Here is a 22794-nt window from a genome sequence, read left to right as displayed (position 1 = left end):
AGGTCCCAAGATGCGAATCAAGCACTCTTAATTTTTGGTAATCACAGATCAAATACTAATTAATAATGTGCACTTTTTTTTTTGTTTAGGAAACTAATGTACATCTATATTTTATATTATATATATATATATATATATATATATATATATATATATAGTTGAACCATTAGTATAAAAAAATGAGACGAGTTATGCAATACGAAGGGAATGAATGTTAAGTATTAAGCAATGGTTGTGCAATTAATCAAAATAAAAGGAAAGAAAGCTCACGGATTTAGTTGATCAGAATAATAGTTTATAAGTAAGAGACATTTCTCACCTTAAAAGTCGATTGTAATGTTGAGTTAGGTAGCTCAGTTGGGTGGGGTAGCTCAGTTGGCACTTGCTGACTGAGCAGGTGTAGGCTGTTGGTCAGGGGTTCGATCCTTGGCAGCAGCAATTGTAGTATTTTCTTTGTAAATAAGTTGGTGGTACTTATAAACCATCAACTTTTAAAAAAAAAAATAAAAATGTTGAGTTAGGTAAAACTCTCAATTTTTAAGATGTACCAGAAGTCTCTTCAACATACGTTAGACCACCTATTATCAGATTTCCGTTATCAGGTTAGCTACCATTTATGTTTGTGCATTAAGATCAATAGTATACATAATATTATTTGATTATTATTATTGCAATGGAAGTTTTTACTACACATGTACTATATTTGAAATGTGTCCATATTTAAATTTAGTTATTGTTATGAATTATAAAATTAAGTCAAAACATTTGAGCTGAGTTATATGAAGAGGAAAAATAATTAAGAGGTCAACATCGAAGAGATACATACAGGTATATGATGAGGTTGGTAGCAGTATAGTAGCTGCAGCAGGACTATAAATTTTCTATTTATTCAGATTCGTCGTATGGTACCACACACATTTGATAAATAAATATTAATTTGATGAGTTGCTTATATATTTTAATAATATCTGTGAAGCTATACTATCAAACAAGGCAACCGATTTCCATTTTGGCGTTTTCACACATAATGATCGATCCTAATATTAAGGTCAATATTAATCATGCACTCAACTGCCAATGTCAATACCCACTACTATAGTAAAGCAAGGAGTCCTTGCTTTATTTACTTGAAAACTATACTAGTACATTTTTTTTCCGTATTAAATTGAATATCTTATGCGCATAATTATAAAGACTATTTTCTCGAGTTTTGTAGGACTCAAATAAATAATAATCTCTCCATAAGAATTTTAACACTGCTCCATACCTAAGCAAGAGATCAAATTTAGGACCTTAGTTAAACTAGAAGAGACATGTATCATCTCATCTAAGTGAGTAATTCATGTTTTTAATGTATTGTATATAAACTTTGCCTTTACCTATATATGGAAAGTTAGAAAAAGAAAGATTAAATTGCACTTATGGCCTCGAATTTTCACAAACTTGCGATTTTTCCCTTAATTCTAAAATAGCACTTTCAGCCCCCTAACTTTAGTTTCTTTTGCAAAAAGAATGGCCCAACTGATTGAGACCAAGTTACCGCACACGTGGCAAGTGGCTCACATGCCACGTCAACATGTCTTGCCACGTAGACAAACGACTCACATGCCAAGACATGCTGATGTGATGTGTCATGTGATTCACTTGTCACATTTGCATTGGCTTGAAAATAGGTTAAAATCGCAAGTTTGTAAAAGTAGTGGGCCAAAAGTGCTATTTTAAAAGTTAAAGGGTCAAAATCGCAAGTTTGTAAAAATTAGGGGACCAAAAACGCAATGATCATAAGTAATGTAATACGACATTATGAGACTGAGAGATAAGTAATGTAATACGACATGATCATAAGTATGGGAAATGAGATTAATTTTTGTTAGAATTTCAAACAATTTTTAAGTATTGGTTCACCATATGTTTACGCAGCAACCCCATCAAGACCCCAATAGCTCAACACCCAACAAGACTCTACCAGATCCAACGCAAGAAAGGTTGAACCTTTCATTCGTAGAAGGAGTATAATAAAAATGCTAAGAGAAAGTTATTTTTGTTTTGACGAAGAGAAAGTTATTATTTCTAAAGGAACTCAAGACTTTCACACCCAAATCAAAAACACAATATTTGTGCACCTCCGAAACAAAGAGCTCCCATTAAAATCGAGTAGACATATCTAACCGAATACAAAATATCTCTACAAATGGCCAACCAACCTAAAATTTGATGTATGTTGTAGTTACTATAATATGAGAATATTCAACTTTAGAATTTGTAAAATTTAATTTAATATCTATAAAAAGCTATTAAGTAGAATAATTTTGACAAAGATTACTCTCAATCTCAAAGTAATTTTTTACATATATCTGTGTGTAAGCGCCCACAATTAATATTGAAACTTTGAACAGTGGTAGATGGATAGTGTCTGGTGTTATTTGTTTTAACTTTTTAAAATGACAATCTTTCTGATTTTATATATTTATTTAATTTGGTGTAATATACATAGCACATGTTTGAGACATCTTTAGTTGGTGCAATGCATCTCCAATCAACATCTGAATTTAATTTCTAGAAGCTAGCCAATATACTCTAATTACTAGAAGATATAAAAATAAAGTATCTGCATTGGGTGCAGAAATACTCCATAAGAAAATCATTGGTATTGTTGATTTGTATATATGGTTCCATAATTTATTGGTTTCTTGCATAGAACAAGAAAAAGAGAGACAACAATAGTAGAAAAGAACGTGATCTAATGCCAATTTGCAATTACTTGCTGTCTCAAAATTTTAATTTGCTTGCTTGTGAAATTGTAGAAATTATGACAAGTGACATAATGTAGTCAAGTCATTAACCAACTTCAAGTTTAATTAATGATGAAAATAATTCTTAATTAGCCAAAAATTTATTTATCTCGCGGTCTAAATCTGATTCACTGAAATTACCTCTCTTCTCTTAAAAACCACATAGTTATAAAACAACCTTAATATATACTCTAAAGTCACATGTTAACATGATCTATTAAAATAGATATATTGAGCAATTGATGTTTATAGAGAAAAATGAATATTAAAATTGAGTAGCCACTAGTAGTAACCGTACTAAAAAGGAGTGGTGCCGTGGGTCCTCCGTGAGGTCCGTGACACTATTTCAGTACAACGAAGCGGACCCGAACCTGGACATCTTTTTCATTTCTGCTCAACAAAATACTATACATGATGAAATAAATGGCTAATTACAATTTTTAAAAAATAAGTTTTTTTTTTAAAAAAAATTGAAAGATATTCATGTTTCAAAACTCCTTTTTTTATGTATATTTTACTATCTTAAGACGGATAAACAAGTAAAAATATTGTTAAATATAAGAACAATATGATAATTTTAAGTAGAATTTGGGCGGGCGGGGGTGGGTGTGGGCGGTGCACACCTCGTCCCTACACCCCCCATATTTAAAATTCAAATTTTGCCCGCACCCAGTTAGATCGGTTTTTCCACGCTAAATTTGAGCCGGATCCAGTTAGATCGGTTTTTCTTAAACATGGTAATATTTTATGGCTTGATAGTTTTTTATGTTACACTTGAAGAAAGTTGTTAAAATTTTGCCAATAACAATTTTGTTTGATAGGAATGATGTACTTGCAAATTTAATTAGGTCGGTGTAATCAGTGTACACCTTGCTTTTGAAGATATGGACTTTTTATAATGAATTGATTAAAGGAAAAATTAGAAAAACGTATGTCATTTGAGAATGTTTGCAAGACACATGAATATCATTAGTCCTGTAATATGAGAGTTTATGTTTGATCGACTTCGAGATCACGTGGCTGTTGATCCTCAGAGGAATGCCTTGTGTGTGGTGTACGTTGGGCCTCGAATATGAGAGTTTAATTAGTTTTGACAAGATATTTCACTCGTGCGATGCACAGATATTACACAGGTAAATATATTGTGGATTTTATTATAGCAATATATTTTTTATTTGATTAAATAATAAATATATAAACCTACATAATATATTTGATATGTTAATGTGAACAAATAATAACAAAAGGAAAATCAATTTTATGAGTACACAAACAATTAATAGACAAACATGATATGGAGAAAAACAACAGCTTAAATTCATATTATACTTTTCAAAGAGTAGTATCAACAACAATGAGATGATGAATAGAGAAGAGATGAAATTAAAATAAATACAAAACAAACACAATTTGAGTTTTCCCAAGACAACTTGAAAATGCACGAAAAAGAAAAAGAAATAAAATGGAATATGCTACCTATGAATTCAAACAAAAGGTTAAATAGGTTAATTGTTATTCAAAAGGAATAATCTTCTTTTTGACATAATATTAAACAAATTTAATTTCTCAAAGTATAATAAGAAAAGTAATAATCTATGAAAAATTTAACTACACATCAAGTGGTTCATTTGATTCACAACTTATTATCTTCCAATTTATCTCTTAAAATTCTTCTTTTTCATCTTAACCTTATTCATAAGCTCATTTTCCATTCCAAAACTGTTGAAGTGCCCCTTGATCTATCAAGTCATAAAATAATAAAATTGAAAGAAAAAAATTACTCTAATTTGAAATTAGACAACTTATAAGACACTTAGAAATAATGTACTCTGTAGCAGTTACCTCCATTTTTTTGCACCAATAACAATTGTCCACTCCCTTTACTTAACTAAAACGCTCCAAAACTTCTACATTTGCAGGAAAAAAATCTGCAATAAAAAACACTCTCCTATACAAAATTTTTGTTTTTTCAAACAAAACATCCAACAAGTTGAAACCAATAAATACATCGAAAACCACTTCTTTATCAAAAACATTTCTATATAATTTTATATAGGAAAAATGTATCATATGAATGAAACGATATAAGTATTCTTTATTAAAAGGCTTAATTAATAAAATGGTCCCTTAAAGACATTTTTGGTTTCATATTGGTCCCTTAAAGAAAAAAAGGTCTAAATAGGTCCCTTAAAGAAAAAAAGGTCCGAATAGGTCCCTTAAAGACATATCCGTTAATCAGTTTGGTCCTATTTAGACCTCTTTTTAGGGACCAAACTGATTAACGGAGATGTCTTTAAGGGACCTATTCGGACTTTTTTTTCTTTAAGGGACCTATTTGGACCTTTTTTTCTTTAAGGGACCAATCTGAAACCAAAAATGTCTTTAAGGGACCATTTTATTAATTAAGCCTTAAAAGGCTTAATTAATAAAAACATGCATAAACACGTACAAAAAAAACATGCATAAACATTTTCTCAACTTAAACGGGCCTTATATTTACATTTTTAGAATACCCTATTTCAAATCATGCATATATTCTTTGTGTTTCCCTACCAATTTCTGTCTCAGCAAAATCCAAAAATAAAATATCATAATAGCATTTTAAAAAAACAACAAACTACACGGATGGAACACAATTCACATGCCACATATGACATTATTAACATGGTTTTGTCCATTGAAGTTTTCTTAATGTGATTTTAGAGATTTGCTTTGGATATGTGTTTTGTTGGAAAACATTGAACAAGGCAAATAAATGCCATGATCCTAAGTTTCTAACAAGTGGGGTTCTATATGCTCAAATCAAACTAATTAAGCTAATGTAACATTTAGGGGGATGTACCATGATTTAACATTAGTGCATACCAAAAGTCCAAAACTAGCAAAGTGGACCCATAAATCCAAATTGGGAAATTTTTTTTTTCTACCCCAACAATCTTCATTCTACCCCAACATTTTTCTAAAAATACCCAATATACCCTTATTAAAAATTAATATATTTTAAATTTTTTTTTTGTCGTATTATATTGTTCCGGTAGAATTTTCATCCTCCCAAAAAACTGTTCCGGTAAGTATTTATCGTTACCGGTAAATTAACTTTACCGGTACACTTTTTAAAAAGTGTTCCGGTATGTTAATATTACCGGTACACTTTTTAAAATATTTTCCGGTATGTTTATGTTACCGGTACACTTTTTAAAAAGTGTACCGGTATGTTAAAACTCAGTTCATGAAAAATGCAAAGTAGCTGTGTGAAAAACTCAGTTCATGAACCCTTTTGATTTCAAGTTTCAACCCTGAAAAATTACAAGAGATTCCAATTCCAACCCAAGGTTAAAACAATGAACAGAGAAGGTAGACAAAAAAAAAGTAAATTAACAGAGAGAAAGAGGAAGAGATAAGGAAAGAGAGAGAATGGACAATGGTGGGTCTCTTGGTCTCGGGCACTGTTAAAAAGTGTACCGGTGTTGCATTTTTCATGAACTGAGTTTTAACATACCGGTACACTTTTTAAAAAGTGTACCGGTAACATAAACATACCGGAAAACATTTTAAAAAGTGTACCGGTAATATTAACATACCGGAATACTTTTTAAAAAGTGTACCGGTAAAGTTAATTTACCGGTAACGATAAATACTTACCGGAACAGTTTTTTGGGAGGATGAAAATTCTACCGGAACAATATAATACGACAAAAAAAAATTTAAAATATATTAATTTTTAATAAGGGTATATTGGGTATTTTTAGAAAAATGTTGGGGTAGAATGAAGATTGTTGGGGTAGAAAAAAAAAATTTCCCAAATTGGATCATATTAACAATTTAGCTCAATTTTTATGATAATTTTTTTTAATCGTAAATTATCCGTCGTTAATTGTTATGTTAGTTTTTCTTTTTTTGTTAAAACTCGAATCTTTAGCTTTCAACTGTTTAACCGTTAACTCAACCAACTCAATCAGTTGAGCTACTTATTCCATGTAATAAATTATATTGTTTATTATGGGAAGGGCTCTAAAGTGTGATCAAGTGACAAGTGTTGATATTCCATATGGGCAATTAAACTAACAATCATAAAATAAGAAGCAAATTATGTTGAAATCTTATTGGGTAAGATGCTCAAAATATTGAGAATTAGAATTAGAAGGTTGTTTTGGCTGTTTATTTGGAAAATATAAAGAAAAGAAGAGATGGGGTAACCCTGCACATGGAGTATGGTCAGGCTTGGAGGTTTGCATAATATATGGTTCCTTTTTAGAAGAGATTCATATTAAATTATGGTTATTTGTTTGTTAGTAATATTTTAATTTTCCATGTAAAAGAGATGAACAAAAAGGCACCATTTTAATACTCTGCCAGCCTAGCCTCAGGCAGTTGATTGGTAGAGTTGATTAGGCATCAAACGAGAAGGTACATTGTCCTGTAGAATTGTAGTGTTACTTTTTTTAAAAAATAAAATTAATTTGATTTATATTAAGGAGTTAAAAATTGTTGAAGAGAATGGATAAATTGATCTTGAAGCATTTGACCCGATATTTTTTTTCGAGTTTTCCCAGACTCTCCGGCAAATGATATCAGAGTCTTGGTTCGGTTTGGCGGGGAGCATGAATGAATTTTGATATTGGATCAACTATAGAATATACGAACTTGCACTTGGAGGAAGATTGTTGGGTTTCAAGTGTGAGTGGTTAAGTCTCATCTCACATACGAATGAGAAGAATGTTGTATTTATAAAAGAGGTGATTCATATTAGTTTGTATGAGTCTAAATATCTTCAAGTCAATTCAAAATTTTAATAATGAATAGAGGAGTAGAGAAAAAATTGGACAGCTCCATTTATGGTCTTTACTCGCAATGTTAAATCTTCTCTTAAATTTGATAATCGAGGTTAAATTTAACGGCTTACAAAAAAATTAAAAATGGACAATATATAAAAATTGTGTTGCAAACTTGAGGTCAAAATATTTGTGTGTTATATAAGGGCTGCCTAAGCTTTGGACCCTTTAGTCTATTAATTAATTATCATTTTATAAAAATGAGTTAAGTCTAATATTCAATTTTAAGATGATATCAAAGTCTCTTCTACGATCTATCGAGCCGCTTGCTATCTGAATATAAAAATCTAAGATTGATGTTTAACAATTGTGTGACAAGTACAATGCTTATGGTTATGTATTCCTATAACTTTTATCATTCCCTTTATGCTTTGCTATGATTTTAATTTATAATTTTCGTGTTTCCGATCCTTGCATATATAATGCAATATCTCTTTATATTATGTGTTTAATTTATTATATATATTTTTTTAAACCACTAACAAATTTTTTTTTTGGGTCTAATAACATAGTGATTAGAAATTTCAACTTTAAAAGTGAACAAGTGCAGTGTCCGGAGTTCGAACCCCGACTCTGCATGAAATATGCAATGTCCCTACCAATTGTTCTAAGATTACGAGGACAACAAATTAACTATTTACTATATTTGTTTTCGCAAAAAAAATAAAAAATTAATCAATCCAACAATCACACTTTTTTTTTGTACAATGGAGTCAGAGATGATCGAACCTAGGATCTCCTACATACTATCCGAACCCTTCACTACTAGACCAAATCTAGACCCGCACGGTAATTTAATTATAAACACTAAGTAGTCATAATTTATAAGTTTGTTGTATTTGAAGATTCTAGCTTTAATCAAGAAGTTGTTGTTATATACTGCATCAATTTTGTTAATCTACGTTTTTCAATTTTTTGTTGTTGTTAATCTACTTTTGTTTTTAATTATAATTAAAATTAGAAGAAGTAAGTTGAAGATTCTACAAAAGCAGCATACATCAGTTGGTAATTACAACCAAACACCAAGGGCATTTCCACAACCTCACTCCTATAAATTATTAATCTCCCCCACCATTCCAAGCCCCCTCACAATCTTGCTTCTCTCTCTCTCTACTCTAAAACATCACAACTTGGTCAATCAACAGAACAAAACAACAACATTGTAGAAACAAAAATGTCTTCAAAATGTAGTAAAATTCGCCACATTGTACGCCTCCGCCAGATGCTACGAAGGTGGCGAAACAAAGCACGCATGTCTTCAGCTAATCGTGCACCATCTGATGTTCCAGCTGGACACGTGGCAGTATGTGTTGGTGCTAACTACACCAGATTTGTAGTGCGCGCTACGTACCTGAACCACCCCATTTTCCAGAAGCTTCTTGTTCAAGCTGAAGAAGAGTATGGTTTCTCTAACTACGGACCCCTTACCATCCCTTGTGATGAAGATTTTTTTGAAGAGGCTCTCCGGTTTATTTCCCGGTCTGGTTCAAACAATGGACCCAACCGGTTCGTTAATCTCGAGGTTGAAGATATTAAACAACGCTGCCACGTGGGAATTAGAAATAACGTGGATTTCTGGCCTGAATCTCGACCGCTCCTACATGGTCTTAGTGAAAAAACAATTTGGTAGCGGTCTAGCGGTCCAACCGAACCGTGCTAGACCGGTTGGTTCGTTCACTCACTTGGATTCGAACTCGGGTTTTGAGAAATTCATGTTTGATGAAGAACGCCGAATGATCCAAGTGATTTTATGTTTTTTTGTTTAACACTTTGGTCAGTGGGAAATGACCTGATAATCCGAGTTCGGCCCAGATGTAAAATTTGACTAATAATTATTTAGTCAGTATTTACATGCCGATTTGAGCTTGAACTCGAGGGTTCATACCGAGCGGCATAAATTCAAGAGAAGTTATCTGATCCGACTCGAGTGATTAATTTCTGCTATAGTTCGAGTTATTTATACAAGGTAAATTGTGGGTTTACATTTTTACCCCAATTTTCCTTTTCTTTTCATATGGTGGTGGGAATTGGGAAATTTGAGGAATGAGATATTTTTTTAGGCCATCTCAGTTGTATTGTATTTAATTTACGTGCATTATATTATGCACTAGAAAAAAAGGTTCAATTTTACAATGCTCCAAGGATGCTAAGGAGATGGCTACAATCGAGTCGTCCCGAGTTGGATCGGAGTGGAGGTCTCGAGTTGATGATGATCATTATTTATTTTCATTTCCGGTAACTTTTGTAAACCATTGTGTATGTAATCTTATTCATGTTCATGAAATGAAATGGAACTGTAGAGAATATTTAATTTTCAAATTTCTTCGTACTTTCCCTTTCATTATTGTATTATTGTATTGACTTCTATTCTATTTGTGCCTTGTGCCATCTTTTCATGACCACTAAAAAGATAAACTTTTATCAAGTCAAAAATAAAATAATGTTTCACAACTTTTTATTTGACGGTGTTAATGTTTCACAACTAATTTTGTTATATTAGGAGAAATTAAAATTTGAGTCGATACCATATACAAAATGTATAATTGAATTTGAAGTTCATTCCATGCCTAGCTGTTTTTTTATACTAAATATACGTAATAAATTAATACTGTATTATTTATTATATGGAAATTGAAATTTATACTAGTACTATAGTACTAGTGGTTGTTTGTTCTGTGTGGACGTTGCAATCAGAGCAGCAGTTGTGGGAGTTATAATGGTACCAACCCACGTGAAAGTAAGAACAAACAAAGTCTCTGCCTTCACTTGCTCATTTTCTTTGATTCCAACTTCTTGCTCCCACTTGATAATTTTAAGGTAATTTGTGTTATTTCATACAATTTTACTTTATTTTAATCTTAACTCTTCAGTTAAGTCTTTGTCATCCAATTTTATTGTTGTATTTTGAATTTGAAACTTTTTGTTATATTATGTGGTATGTGTTAATATGTCATATCAAATTTTTAAAAGGTCAGATTCATATCTAAAAAATAAATTTATGTCAGATCATAGATTACATACTTTTAATTGTTTGACAGATTAGATTCAGACTTGACAAAACTTAATTCGGCCTAATATATTCTCAACTTTATCGCCGAGGTAGAAATCTCCAAGCTAGACAAAACATTAGGGGCCAAAAAACATCTAAGAAAACACACTCTCTGAAATCTCTATCAAACTCAACGTAAAAGAGGTTGCACCTCCCACTTGTAGAAGAAACAAAGGCTAATAGAGTTTTTATCTAAAAATCGTTTTCCGGAGGAGAGTTTTGCTCTATAATTTCATGCTATATTTGATATATGTAATTTTGGAGACATGTTTAGTTAAATATTTTCATAGAAAAAATTCATTAGTATTTGAAATTAAATGTATACATTTTGTCGCATAGAAGGGAAATAGTGATAACCAGCTCAATATGCAACCATAAGCATATTTGTTTTATAAATGACAAAAAAAATGAAAAGATTTAAATTATTAAATCAAATTATGGTGATAATTGTTAACTTAACCAAAAAGATAATCCATTGACCCCGGTATTGGGCTTGCATTCCTAAAATTTTTGTTCCAACTCATAACCCATTGTTGGAATACCTTTTTTATTGCTTAATACATATCATTGGACTAGGCTGTCATGAATAATTTATAAAAAGTAGTTCTACAATTCTGATAATGATAATAGTTTTTTTTAGTTTTGACTTAATTAATTCTTATAACTATTTTTGAAAATTAATCATTACAATTACAGCCATGCATTCTCAAAATATTCAGGGCTTATGACATAATCAAATATTGTAATTAAAAAGTTTATTTTTCCTAACAAGTGCTCGTTTACGTGTTTACTTTTTTATCTACAAAATGTCTCATATCGGTTGCTTCTTTATAGCATTAGCATGCATGTGAGCATATATGGGTACATACATATGTGATGCTTTAGTTGGTTACTTCTCTTTATCATTACTAACTAATCAGTATAAAATTTAAATCGTTGTTAAACGGTAACTAATCTTTGTTAAAGAATTTGTTACACATAAAATAATAATTCTTTTCTTTTAACTTAACTTTCTTCGTGCATAAAAGTTAGAAATCACATCCTTATCCTTAACCAGTAACCACTTCCACTTGTTAAGAGGTCGGGTTCAAAACTCTTACTAGTTAGATCAATTTATTATTAGTAATTAATTCATTCTTTTGATGGTCCAATGTAGCTAAATTGAAGTTTGAAGGTATGTTGAGATGAAAAATGATTCCGAAAGAAAATTTTGTATTGTGAAGATTGCAAATAGAATGGTTTAACTTTTGAGTAAAATAAGAGTGAGTCCAATTGTGGTTGCAAATAAAGTTGTTAATATGCATTTTGAGTATGGAGAAGCGACAACAGACCAGTGATCCAGAACTACTAAACATTACATCTTCATTTAAAATTTAAAGCATTTAATATTTAATTTATTAATAGTTGATATGAGACTAAACACACACGGGAACCGATGAACCCAACATTTTTTTATCATAAATTTGGTTATTGTTAGAGTGTGAGCTGCAGGCATGCTCATTGGCAAGCCAAGCCCGCGTGTGAGCCAACTGCGGCTGCTAGGCCTGCGCGCGCGTGGTTGTTTAAGGCACAAGTTAGTTGGATAAGTTTGTTAGTTTGTTGTTGATTGATTGTAACTGTCTTGCAAGAGCTATATAAGGCCTTGCCTATGTCAATGAGAACTCAGTGATTGCATTTGCCTTAACATTTGGTATCAGTTTACCTCCAAAACGATCCAATCCGTTGATTCCTAACCGTTGTTAGTTACAAAAATTCATCGTTTTCTTTCGTTTCTTGCTTGAAGATCCCATGGCGGAATCAAGCACTTACCTGCAACCATCAATCCCTAGATTTGATGGACACTATGATCATTGGTCAATGCTAATGGAAAATCTACTGAGATCCAAAGAGTATTGGAGTCTCATTGAAGATGGAGTGTTTGTTGCTCCTGCTGGCGCATCGCAAGAACAAATTCAACGTGCACATGAGAGCAAGTTGAATGATCTGAAGGCGAAGAACTTTTTGTTTCAAGCTATTGATAGAGCAATACTTGAAACCATTCTTGCAAGAGGCACAGCTAAAGAGATATGGGACTCAATGCGACAGAAGTATCAAGGATCCACCAAAGTGAAGAGAGCACAACTTCAGGCTTTGAGGAAGGAGTTTGAAACTCTTAACATGAAGATTGGTGAATCCATTGAGGAGTATTTCTCAAGAACTCTGTGCATTGCCAACAAGATGAGTAGTCATGGTGAGACTGTGACACAGTCTATGATTGTTGAAAAGATCTTAAGATCTTTGACATCTAGATTCAACTATGTTGCTTGTTCAATAGAAGAATCTAATGACACAACAACCATGACAGTTGATGAGCTGCAGAGCAGCCTACTTGTTCAAGAACAAAGAATGAAGAGTCAGAAAGATGAGCAAGAACAGATCCTCAAGGTCTCTAATGGTGGAAGAGGCTACAATGGTGGTAGAGGAGAAGGTTCTTACAGCAGAGGTCGAGGTAGGGCCAGAGGCAGAGGGGGAAGAGGTGCTTCAATCAATAAAGATTCAGTGGAATGCTACAAATGTCACAAACTTGGTCACTATCAAGCTGATTGCCCAAGTTGGGAAGAAGATCATGCTAACTATGCACAATTTGATGAGACAAAAGAAATTCTTTTGATGGCTCAAGAGACTGCAGTCAATGATTCAATAGAATCTGATGATAAGCTAGAATTGTGGTTCTTGGATTCAGGTTGTAGCAATCACATGGTTGGAAACAAGAACTGGTTATTTGATTTTGATGACACATTCAAAGACTCAGTGAAATTGGGTGATGATTCAAAGATGGCTGTTGAAGGTAAAGGAAATTTGAAATTGTACATCAAAGGTTTTGTTCAAACTCTCACAAGTGTGTATTACTTACCTGGCTTGAAGAACAATCTATTGAGTATTGGTCAATTGCAGCAAAAGAATTTGACAATTATATTCAAAGATGATACCTGCAAAGTGTTTCATGATGAGAAAGGTTTAATCATGGCCACAGCTATGACTTTCAATAGAATGTTTGTGATCAAAGCACCTGTCATAGTCCCTCAATGCATGAAGATCTCAGGAGCTGATGACTCTACCCTGTGGCATCAGAGATATGGCCACTTGAGCTTCAAAGGTATGAATATACTGACTCAAAAGCAAATGGTTATTGGTTTGCCTAAGTTGAAGGAATCAAATGAAAAATGTACAAACTATATGAAAGGCAAACAACAAAAACAATCTGCACCTAAGAAAAGTTCATGGAGAGCTAGCACAAAGTTAGAACTAGTTCATTCTGATATATGTGGGCCAATTAGTCCTGAGTCAAATGGAAAGAAAAGGTATTTCATCACCTTTACAGATGACATGAGCAGAAAGACATGGATTTACTTCATGTATGAGAAATCTGAGGCCCTAACTATGTTTAAGAAGTTCAAAGCATTAGTTGAGAATGAATGTAAGCAAGCCATTCAATGTTTCAGAACGGATAGGGGAGGTGAGTATACTTCATCTGCTTTCAATGAATTTTGTGACACTCATGGCATAAGAAGACAGCTTACAGCAGCCTACACTCCACATCAGAATGGAGTCTCTGAGAGAAAGAATAGAACCATTATGAATATGGTTAGATGCATGATTAGTGAAAAGAATGTTCCCAAAAGTTTTTGGCCTGAAGCTGTGAATTGGGCTGCTCACATACTCAACAGATCTCCCACTTTTGCAGTCAAAGATGTGACTCCTGAGGAAGCTTGGAGTGGGATTAAACCATCTGTAAGCCATTTTAAAGTGTTTGGATGTATTGCTTATGTACATGTTCCAGATAACTTGAGAAAGAAGCTAGATGACAAGAGTACAGTCTGCATTCATTTAGGCGTAAGTGAAGAATCTAAGGCTTACAAGTTGTATGATCCAGTTAAAAGGAGAATTGTTGTCAGCAAAGATGTCAAGTTTGATGAAAGCAAACAGTGGAATTGGGATGATAAGAATACTGAAAATTCCAACAAGATGAGACAGTTAATTGACTGTGATGATGTTGAAATCCCTACCACAGGTTATGCACATGAGACAGACAATGATGCTGAAGAACAAGCCAGCAATTCTCAGAGTGAAGAAATGGATCTAGTTGTGTCTGATTCAGAAGAGGAAGATGGAAATAATGAAAATCCATTGGGCAAAAGAGTTTCAAAGAGGCCTGATTACTTGAATGATTATGAAACAGGTGACATTGAGATTGGAGAAAGCAGTAACAGCCAAGCCTTTTTCATTCCAAGTGAAGATCCTATATCCTACAATGATGCTGCAAAGCATGATGTCTGGAGGCAAGCCATGGATAATGAAATTACAGCTATTGAAAGTAATGATACTTGGGAACTAACACATCTTCCTTCTGGAGCTAAGAAAATTGGAGTCAAATGGATCTATAAAACAAAGTATAATGAACAGGGAAAGATAGATAAATACAAAGCAAGATTGGTGGCAAAGGGATATACTCAGCAGCAGGGCATTGACTACAATGAAGTTTTTGCTCCTGTGGCTAGATGGGATACCATTAGAACCTTGTTGGCTATAGCTGCAGCTAGAAACTGGTGTGTATTTCAACTTGATGTAAAAAGTGCTTTCTTACATGGTGAGCTGGATGAGGAAGTATATGTTGAACAGCCTTTAGGTTATCAGAAAGCAGGGAAAGATATGGTTTACAAGTTGAAAAAGTCTCTTTATGGATTGAAGCAAGCCCCTAGAGCTTGGTATAGTAAAATAGAAGCCTATTTTTGCAAGGAAGGCTTCATGAAGTGTGCTCATGAACACACTCTCTTTGTAAAGAAAGAAACAGAAAGCAAGGTGATCATTGTAAGTTTGTATGTGGATGATTTGATTTTTACTGGTAATGATCAAAGATTGTTTGATGAATTCAAGAAGTCCATGGAAAAGAATTTTGCTATGACTGACCTAGGAAGAATGAGGTACTTCCTTGGAGTTGAAGTAAAGCAGACCAAGGAAGGTATATTCATGTCCCAGCAGAAATATGCTTTTGAAATTCTCAAGAGGTTCAATATGGAAAACTGTAATGGTGTGTGCAACCCTATAGTGCCAGGCAACAAATTGATGAAAGATGAAAATGGAACAGCATGTGATGCAACTAATTACAAACAGATGGTAGGATGTCTGATGTATATGCTTGCTACTAGACCAGATTTGGCTTTTTCAGTTTGCTTAGTAGCAAGGTTTATGGAGAGGCCTACAGATATCCATGTTGCTGCAGTCAAGAGAATTCTCAGGTACTTGAAGGGCACCATTAGCTATGGCTTGTGGTATGAAAAGAGAAATGGTGAGGAACTATCTGGCTGGTCTGATAGTGATTATGCAGGTGACTTAGATGACAGGAAAAGCACATCAGGTTATGTGTTTATGATTGGCTCTAAAGTAGTTTCATGGTCCTCTAAGAAACAGCCTATTGTAACACTATCCACCACTGAGGCAGAATTCATAGCAGCAGCCAATTGTGCCTGTCAAGCCATTTGGTTGTCTAGGGTTCTTGCTCATATCTGTGCAGGCAAGGAAGAATGCATCACTGTATACTGTGATAATAGCTCTTCAATTAAGCTATCTAGGAATCCAGTGATGCATGGAAGAAGCAAGCACATTGATGTCAGATTTCATTTTCTTAGGGATCTAACCAAAGAGGGAAAGATTCAAATGCTGCATTGTTCATCCTTTGAGCAAGTTGCTGACATTATGACTAAGGCTTTGAGCCTTGACAACTTTTGTAGGATCAGGGATATGCTAGGCTTGTGTAAGATTGAAGATGTAATTGTGCAAGATGTAATTGTAAACAGAATCTTTGTATAGTATGCAGTTTAGGAGAGGCATTGTTAGAGTGTGAGCTGCAGGCATGCTCATTGGCAAGCCAAGCCCGCGTGTGAGCCAACTGCGGCTGCTAGGCCTGCGCGCGCGTGGTTGCTTAAGGCACAAGTTAGTTGGATAAGTTTGTTAGTTTGTTGTTGATTGATTGTAACTGTCTTGCAAGAGCTATATAAGGCCTTGCCTATGTCAATGAGAACTCAGTGATTGCATTTGCCTTAACAGTTATATCTAATTATAAAGTTGCAAGCTAAGTAGTATAAAAAAAATTAGTACGTCTTCGTGAGCTTAACTCAGTTTGTAGGGACATCGTACTATATGTGCAGGAGTCCGGATCCAGGACACTCCACTTATTCACCTTTAAGGTGAATTTTCTAGCCACTAGACTACTTGACAAAAAAAATTAGTACAAAATTGTAAGTAGTTTTCTTCATATAACAAATAATTTTGTTTTGATTCTTCATATAACATATGCGGGGACTCAAATCAATGGGCTTGAAAACCTTATTTATTCTATGGTCCATAATCCAGGGTCTCCCTTTTCTCCAGGGTGGAAATAACCCGAGCCAACTCGCGAATAGTTTGAATCTCATTTCCATAATTGTCTCATTGAACTCAGTTTAAGACCCAAATGAGCTAAACTTGAGTTAAAAATTAAGTTCGTTAAATAAATGAGTTGAACATAAACTATATATAGTTCGACTCATTTGGATATGAAGTTATGAACTAGTTTGGTTACATGTATTATAGAAAATTAAAATAGAAAAAGTGGATACAGCACCTCATAAAATATCGATGAAATTTAGTATACAAGCTTAAAAAAGTGCTCTACATGTTACATTTTTTTTTTTTATGTACTCTTTCAAAATATAATTAGTGTGTACTAATTGAACAAAAGAAATATCATGTGACATAGTACATTATGATATAGCATGAGTGTCCACCATGCACGTTCGAAGAATTGTGTTCATTCAAGTCTTTGACAAAATATGTGACTCAAAACCAGGAGAATAAAAATGTCACTATCATAGCTTAATTTCTACAATATACGTAGGCTTTAAAGTTTAATGTGTCATACTTGGCAAAAAAAAAAAAAGTTTAATGTGTCATAAGTCACAACAAGATTTGAAAGATCAGTTTCATGGATTTCGACACTTGTTTTATGGTACAAGATAAATCCTAAAAGGACCGAACTAATGAGAAACCTAGGTAGTGAAAGTGGATATCATTGTCACTTATGTTCAATCACGCTAACTTTCAACTAGCTTTCTCTATTAGATCAATCAGACGGATTTTTTTTTTCAAAGAAGTTGAAGTATTATTTTTAATATTACTAATTATTTGTCTAAAAAAAAACATTCATCTTTGACTAGAACACGGAAAAAACAAAAAAATAAATAAAAGTGATGGCAGCCCTGGAGAGGGCACCATATACCACTAGATGGAAACCTTCAAGAGGGCGTCATGTCCCCTTCTTGGCAGGTCGCGGGTTCTGCAGGGACATTTTGGTGTTTTTTGTGAAGGGAGGGATATTATGGTATTACTTGATGCTTGGAGGGACATTTTGAAGTATGAGCGTCGTCGCGTTGCAAAATCATTGCACCATCGTCGACTTGCCGCCACCAACATCCATTGATATGCACCGTCGTGTTTCCACCGGATTGTCGTCCTACCACCGGACTGAATTATTATCTAAAATTAATGTTCCAAAATCTCTCATAAAAAGAAAAGTGATTATTTTAACTCCAAATCAATCGGTCAACTATAAAAACCAGTCAGAGAAATCAATTGGACAAGGCAACAAAAGAGGTATGTATGACATTGGAAGGATGTTGGAGGTAGGACGACGGTTGACAACGGGTGGATGCACGCAGACTACATGAATCAAAAGAGGGCGGTAACGGCAGGTCGGAGAGGTTTGATGGAATTTTGTAGAGTAAGCAATTTTTTTTTGCCGTAGAAAGTCTGAATTAGTCCCATCATTTAGATCATAGAATAGAATAGGTGGTAATGACCCAAATTGAATCAGCATTCCAATTTTCACTATACTACAAGGTACACATCAGTGACCTATGAATAAGGCCTTCTTTAAAATGAATATCCAGATCAAATAATACTCCGTATTTACTCCCTAGTAGTAGTTTTTAGGTTCTCGAATTCAATTCAATTCAAATATTCTTTTTTTGGTTACTTTTCAAATCAAATATTCACTTTCTTATGTTTTCACGACTCTCCATTTTAATCAACCAACACTTTTAAAGAAAAAAATACATATCCAACAAAAAACAAGTTGAATGAACTAATAATTTCCATAAATTTAAAATAAATAATTTTTCATAAATACAATTTTAAAAGACATGTAGCCTTATTATTATATTTTAAATAATTTTTTAATTTAATTAACATTATTTGTTTTAAAATTAATTACGTTAATTATCATACACTTGAGGTGTTAGTTTAGTGGTAAGATATTAGCTTTGTAGTGCCAAAGTGTGGAGTTCAAATCGTGTCTAGAGACAATTATAAAATAATCATTAGTGTCACTTGAATTAATAAAAAATATTTAGAAAGAAAAAAAATTAAGTCAATCATAAAATATAATTTGGAATTTTTAAGATAAAAATATTTAATTTGTTTATAAAACATCTAACAGTTTAATAAAACAAAATAATTTAAATTATTTTACATATTGATATGGGGTGGGGGTGGGGGAGAATTTTTCAAGTACTACATATTCTTTGATGTAAAGGTTGTGAACATTTATAGTTTGAGTTTTCAGGCCCATATAGCCTAAAAGTGCATTCGGTGCAAATAGTAGTATAATAATTGATCAAGAGGGTTAAAAATAGACTATATAGACTACTATTTAGAATTTATTATGCAAACCGATATAGAGTTTGACGTCTTTAGCTCATTAATAAAATGTCAGTGAGTAGTTAGCTCATTTTTGTCCAATACAACAAAGTCTTTGTAATCACAATTGTTTCAATTTGTAAACTATATTACTCGATCAGAAGTGGTGGTTGGAGTCGAGCACCGTACGTCAAGGTTGAAGTTGTTGGTGGTGGTGGGGGTGTCGGCAAACAATCTGACACTGAAGTCAGTAAGAAACGTGAAGTGAGAGGTATTAGATTAGAAAGTGTGTGCCTAGTCCTTTTTGGGACGAAGTATATATAGGCTTGACGCAGAGCATTGGTCATTGATTAGGAGAAGGAGATTACGAGATATTCTTCAATAGAAAGAGAAAATGAAGAAGACCAAGAATATGAGACAACTGGAAGCAGTTTGAATGAACAGACATCGGATATGTGAGATTGTGATGGAGTGTTAAATACGCATTGATGCCTCTGACGCCACCATAAGATGTAGGTTTAAATTGTGATGTCATACGGCATGAGATGTAACGACGTGATGGGAAATGGAAATAGTCAGCGAAGTAATTAGTAGACGGACTTTTGGAAGTAAGTACAATAGAGTGAACACCGAATAATATGAGACAAAGGCTGTAATGACACAACCGGAAGGATGACTGTAAAATGACGAAATCAGAGTGCATAGCACCTGGGAAATTTGTTTAGAATGTAATTAACAGGTTAGCTAAAGTCAAAAACTCTTTAAGAACTGAAACGAAATATGACATTTTTAAAAAAACTAAGGTACGTATGTATAATTTTTATTTTTGTATAATTATATAAATAAAATTACATTGTTAAACCAAATAATTAAACATTAAAAAAAATTGTACTTTAAAAGTAATTCAAATTGTTCAAATGACAACAAAACAGCAAAACTAAAAAAAAAAATTGCCCAAAAAGAGCGGTCTTTAGGTTAAGTTTATCTAGAAAAAGACTAGCAAATTCAAGAATACCGGCTCCATTAAATAAATTTTGTTCCTCTCTACTAATATCCTACATTTTTGTTGCTCCTTTATTATATGTCTTACACTTTTTGATAAAAAACCGAAAAATAAAAATCTCATTTTTTGGTGTTTGGCGTACCCCATGATGTACCCTGTATTAGAAAAAAGTTAAAATATTGGTACGATTTTGGTGGGTACCATGGTGTACCAAGTACGTTGCTGTACCTGATAAGTATCCGGTACGGATACTCTCCTTCAAGTGGAGTATCATGCTTCATAGCTTCAATCAAACTCTGCACAATGAATGAAATTTAAATTTTATTTACTTCACTTCCTTCTTGCCTATTTTTTAATCCCATTTTATTGTTTCTAATTTCATCTCACAGAGCAAAAAGAAAGGTTTGTTCATCACTCTCTCTGGTAACATATTCTCTTCATGTTTAAATTTCTAATGCATGCATGACTACATTGTTTTGTTCATGTTTTACTTCTTCATCTTCACATGCTTATTATATTTCTTCTAAATTTCTTCACTGTCAAATATATTCCATTGTTTACTTCAACCATTATTCAACCTTTTTGTTTTTCTCCAGCAAACAACCCTTTGAATAAAAAAGTCACCTTTTAGCTTTATATGAAAAACCCAGTAATAAAAATGCCTCATATATTGGTTACCAAGTTAGTAAAGTTTTGATTTTTAAGTTGTTCTCTCTGGTTATGGAGTTGATGGAGGGTAAACAGTTTATGTTATGTTTTGTTCTTATGTTCTTATGTTCTTGGATTGGATTATATCCTGATTGGATTAATTAACAGGTTATCTTTGGTTTTTGATTTCAGGATACAAAATGATAGGATCCTTTCTTACCCGGGCGCTTGCGTATGCTTCACAATCTCCGAATTTTTTGAATTTATATGTTGTTAATGATTTGAATTGTGAGATATTTGAATTTTAATGATTATTTCTTTGTCTTTTGGTGTGTTGGCAGGGGATGCAGATTTCCTGCAGTAGTTTTTCACAAAGTTTTCACACAGTTTTAAATCTGGACCGTTGATCATAGATCGGACAGTCCAGATCAACACAGTTAAAAAATCACATGAAACAATCTCTACCACAGATTTTTGATCGGATGGCTGTAATGCAAAACTGCGTGGAAACTGTGTCAAAATAAACTGCAGGATATCTGTTTCCCGCAGGAGTGTTTTTGGCTATGCTTACGTATATCTTTCTACTAAAATAAATATGAATCTTTGCATTATGATGTTGTTGTTGGCATGTGCCGCATACCCTGCAGCCATGTCTCGTACACTTCACTTTGAATCATCAATCGATGAAATTCATCATCAATGGATGATAAAATATGGACGCACGTATCCAAACACCTTTGAGTTGGAAAAACGAAGGAAAATATTTAAGGAGAATTTAGAATTTATTGAGAAGAGGAACACGATTAATAAAGCTGCTGGCAAGAATTATACACTAGCTCTTAATTATTATTCCGATTTCACCTTTGACGAAATGACTTCTTCATGTTCTAAAGACGCGGATGTTTCAAACGAACTTATTTCCTCCAAGACAATATTCTTCAATATGAGTGTTGATGAAATTCCAGAGTCTGTTGATTGGAGAGAACGAGGAGCTGTCACCTCGGTTAAGCAGCAAGGCACTTGTGGTAACTATAATATGATGACTATTTTGCTTAATTTTTCATGAAATCTTGAAACATATTTGTTTATGCGTTGCATTATGCTTTCTATTTGTATTCTTTGCTTGATATCACTGGTGCCTAATCGAAATATGTTGTAGGAGCTTGTTGGGCTTTTGCAACTATGGCAGCTCTAGAAGGCTTTTGGCAAATTAAAACAGGTAAATTGATCTCACTTTCAGCTCAACATCTGATTGACTGTGATCAAGGAAGCTATGGGTGTGAAGGTGGTCTTTATGCTAGTGCCTTTAAGTTTGAAACAATAACACACAGTGGTGGTGTTCCTAGCGAAGTTGATTATCCATATAAAGAATCTAAGCAAAATTGTCGTAATGATTTTAAGCCCTCAGCGGGATTTACTGGTTTTGGAATAGCACAACGTGGCGATGAAGACCAACTACTACAAGCTGTGGCACACCAACCAGTAGCAGCTCAAATTGCTGCTAATCATGAAATGATAGCTTACCGTGGTAGTGAGATTTATTCAGGACCATGTGGAGATGTTTTGAACCATGCAGTTGCTATAGTTGGTTATGGGGTAACTGCCGATGGAATGAAGTAGTATTGGATAATCAAGGGTTCTTGGGGTGAAGAATGGGCTGAATCAGGCTACATGAAATTGATAAGGGGAATTGGTGTTGCTGGAGGTTATTGTGGCATTCATCGTGGTTTATCTTTTTTTCCCGCTCTCACTTCTTGA

The 22794-nt window shown here is 33.5% G+C and overlaps 1 protein-coding gene and 1 pseudogene across 1 annotated transcript; both read left to right on the top strand.

The window, feature by feature from the left end:
- The first annotated feature begins 8665 nt into the window (after positions 1-8665).
- On the top strand, positions 8666-9954 carry LOC123884044 (auxin-responsive protein SAUR50). The gene has a single exon (XM_045933042.1). It carries the CDS (start codon positions 8799-8801, stop codon positions 9252-9254), a length of 456 nt encoding a protein of 151 aa, XP_045788998.1. The 5' UTR covers positions 8666-8798; the 3' UTR covers positions 9255-9954.
- Positions 9955-21631: 11677 nt separating this feature from the next.
- Positions 21632-22794, top strand: LOC123894446 (annotated as a pseudogene).

The sequence above is a fragment of the Trifolium pratense genome, linkage group LG1, assembly GCF_020283565.1.
Source record: "Trifolium pratense cultivar HEN17-A07 linkage group LG1, ARS_RC_1.1, whole genome shotgun sequence".
Classification (NCBI taxonomy): domain Eukaryota; kingdom Viridiplantae; phylum Streptophyta; class Magnoliopsida; order Fabales; family Fabaceae; genus Trifolium; species Trifolium pratense.
This window is presented reverse-complemented; position numbering and strand designations above follow the sequence as displayed.

Coding starts and splice junctions, on each gene's coding strand:
- LOC123884044 (XM_045933042.1), top strand. CDS start 8,799: ATGTCTTCAAAATGTAGTAAAATTCGCCACATTGTACGCCTCCGCCAG.